The sequence below is a fragment of the Cucumis sativus genome, chromosome 2, assembly GCF_000004075.3.
Source record: "Cucumis sativus cultivar 9930 chromosome 2, Cucumber_9930_V3, whole genome shotgun sequence".
Taxonomy (NCBI): domain Eukaryota; kingdom Viridiplantae; phylum Streptophyta; class Magnoliopsida; order Cucurbitales; family Cucurbitaceae; genus Cucumis; species Cucumis sativus.
The window spans coordinates 8,065,165-8,068,652 of record NC_026656.2 but is presented as its reverse complement, the minus strand read 5'-3'; the positions used below and the strand labels follow the sequence as shown (position 1 = coordinate 8,068,652).

The 3,488-nt window shown below is 29.2% G+C and overlaps 1 protein-coding gene across 1 annotated transcript; it reads left to right on the top strand.

The window, feature by feature from the left end:
* Window positions 1–893: 893 nt before the first annotated feature.
* LOC101205568 lies at window positions 894–1,463 on the top strand. Its single transcript, XM_004138877.3, has one exon. It carries the CDS (start codon window positions 1,032–1,034, stop codon window positions 1,182–1,184), a length of 153 nt encoding a protein of 50 aa, XP_004138925.1. The 5' UTR covers window positions 894–1,031; the 3' UTR covers window positions 1,185–1,463.
* The last annotated feature ends 2,025 nt before the right edge of the window (window positions 1,464–3,488 follow it).

Here is a 3,488-nt window from a genome sequence, read left to right as displayed (position 1 = left end):
ATTCCCAACTCTCTACTCAAAACCATACCCTATAACTCTTCAAAACATTCTCTTCTTTCATATTAGAATCATCTTAATGCCACCCTTTTGTCTTTCTCTCTATGTTTCTTTCTTTTCTTTTCTTTAATTTCTTTATTCATTTATTCTCTATTTTTCTTCCATCCAAATTTTATTTTTTTAAAAAAAATATGTGAATCTCAAAATTTTTATCCTCATATCATACATCGATTTTTCATTATTCTCGATTATATAGACTTATGTATATGTTTCATTATTTCGTTAAATTGCATAATCATATATTATTAGTATGAGTTGAAGTATAATTGAATGGGTAAAAAAATATCAATTTCTAATAAAGAAAGGTTGTTGTGGTTTGTGTTAGTTTAATTATAAATTCAACAAACAATTATAATCATGGAGGGAAACAAATGCATGAAACTTGTTAAAAGATAAGGTAACATCATCAAATTAAAAAATCTCTTTTACTTGTGAGACAAAACCCAGAAAAATCAGTTTTGTATTGCTTGTTTAGTAGGATCCAACCAAAAAAGGAGAAACAAGAAAAGGACCACCAATTAAATAAGGTGAATGAAATAATAACCTTATCATGTTCATGTTGAAAATAATGCACACATAAATGCATAAATAATAATAAAAAACCTATCTTCTAATTTTTAAATTTGTGTTATTAATAATTTATTATTATACTAGAGGGTGACCCATTTTGGTGGTGAGTGATGGCTACACACAACCAATAAAGTAAAGGGAATTAGAGAAATAATTATATGGGAAGAGAATTGAATTAATTTAATTTTGAAGGGGGGGGTGGCACTCCCAAGTGGGGTCTATGAAAATGGGAGTTTGTCTGGTGGGTTAAGGGGACAAAGGCAGAGGGGTTTGATGGTCCATGCCGGCTCAGACCTTCTCTTTCTCTCTATATATATAAGAACTAGAACCCTTCTTTCCCCTGAATATTTCTTCAAGCAAAGCAATCTCCGTTCAAACGAAAAACAAACAACATACAAATTAAAATGAAGATGACGATGATGTCCAGTGGTGGAAGCTCCAAGAGAAGGCTTTCATCATCTCCAAGTAGAGGATTTGGAGGAGTTCTTAGAGAGCAAAGGGCTAAGCTTTACATTATTAGAAGATGTGTTGTTATGCTTCTTTGTTGGCATGATTAGATGGTGTTATTGAAGATATCATCAACAAAAACACAATAGGTTTTTTTTTCTAATTATTGTTTCTATTCAATTATTTTGGAGTGTAAATAGAGGGTAGCTAGGAAGAGAAGGATATGGATGGAAGAGTTTTTTTTTTTTTTTTTGTTTTTCTTTCTCTTTTTTGACAGATTTTTGGTAGATTTTATTTGGCCTTGTTCTGGGTCACAATATGTGTAAAAATTAAAGAGAAAAAGGAAACTCGATCTTAATTATCAACTTTGGATCTACTTTTTGATTTCATCTCTCTCTCTCTCTCTTTTTCTCTCTAACGTGAATTTGGATGTGTTTTCCTTCTTGTCTCTTTCTTTTCTGTTCGTGAGTTTTGAGCATTTGGAGTGTTCTAACTTTGTCTACCTGGTCAAAATGAAACCACATATTAATGGGCCTTGTTCTCTCTTTATTTGTAGATATCTAGTTCTGTCAATGGGATACCAAGCCTTACATGATGATGATTCACAAACCAATGTTGTAGTATATTTTTAAATCATCAATCCATTCAAACGCTTAAGTTAGCTAGCGAGGGAAGACAAGTTTAAAATTTAACAACTACTTGTTTTTGAACTAAAAATACTGAGAATAAAATTGACTTTTGATGAATAGTTTTTCAATGAATTGCAGAACAGAATGAGAATAAAGGAAAGAGGCAAAAAAAGGGTGTTTTTAATCCACTAGTTTTTTCTTTCAATTTTCACTTTACTTATAATAAGGAATTTCACAAACTTCCCAGTTCTGGTCATAATCATTTCTCTCTCTCTCTTTTTGGCACATACACACATTTATTATTTACAAAAAAAAAAAAAAAAAAAAAAAAGAAATGGTAAAATCAAAGTTAGCCCACAAACATGTAAAATGTAAAAAATGCTTTCGTTACTAATATATATTTGGCATATCTGATACACCTAATATGCTTGATAGTTGATATATTTGATATTTTTTTTATACCCTTTGAACCTTAATACACCTAATACTTTTTGTTACGTTTGATTCTTCTTGATACACTTGATATCCCTTGGACCTAGATATATTTGATATACTCTTAATGAACACTTGATACACCTAATACCCTTAAAATGTAACATGTACGTGTAATTTTATTCCAAAATAATTTATTGATTGAATGTTGATTGTTGTAAGATATATTATTGTGTTGATGCATTTGAAATGTTTGATTATTGTTATATTATAATTGTTGATACTTTCATATATTGTTAATGCACTTAAAAGGTTATTTTAGGTGTTTATTGACTAATGTATGATATATACACTCGAGTATTTAAAAGGTTTACTTGTCTTTAGTTTGGTGTATGATAACTTAACTTGTTGATGTATTTAAAATACACTCACGGTAATTTTTAGAGCTTCTTGCACATTTATCATAATAGGGGTTCACTACTACAAAACTGACAATACTTGACACATTTTATCTGTCAAGTATTTGTTTATTTAACGTTTTTCAATTTGTCAAGTAATCCAGTGTCAAAAATAAGGAAAAATTACTTGATAGTTTTTAAGCGTCAAGTAAAATTATACTTGACAGTTTATAAACGTCAAGAATTTGTTAATTCTTGACATGTTTTGCATGTCAAGACCTTTTTTTTTCTTCTTTCAAATGAAAATCGTATGATTTGAAATATTCATATGATTATATTGCACATGTTTTGAAGTCCATTCACACATATAAGTAGAGCTTTTGGGATTACATCATTGCTAAACTACACATATTAATTAAACAATTGAATCTATCCAAACTTTTCATCAAAGAACTAATACTTTAACAAATTGCATATATCACTAAACCATACATAATTAGTCATTACATACTTAATTACAATAGTCCAAACTTCTACCATATAAAAATATTGTTCTACCTAGCTCTATGTCTAATATGAAAAATCTCAAAGTTCGTAAAATGTAAATATAAAGAAAAGCTAACATTCGGTCTATGCAAGTGAAAAACACGAGAACATTTGCTCCAAGCCTCACGGGAACATACGTAGCCGCATTGCAAACCAAATAAGATTCTAAAATTAGTTTCAAATATTATTGTAAAATCAAATTAAACAATGCCAGAATAAGAACATGAAAACTTCATAGATTTATACCAATAGTAACTATTCTTAAAATAGTCATGACTAGCTAAGAAAACTTTACCATGTCTCAAAATAACTGCAGTCACAATGAAAGTCATTAATACAACTACTACAACCTAAACATTTATTTGACATCACGTATAAATTTGATAACTAGTTACACCCATCATTCAAA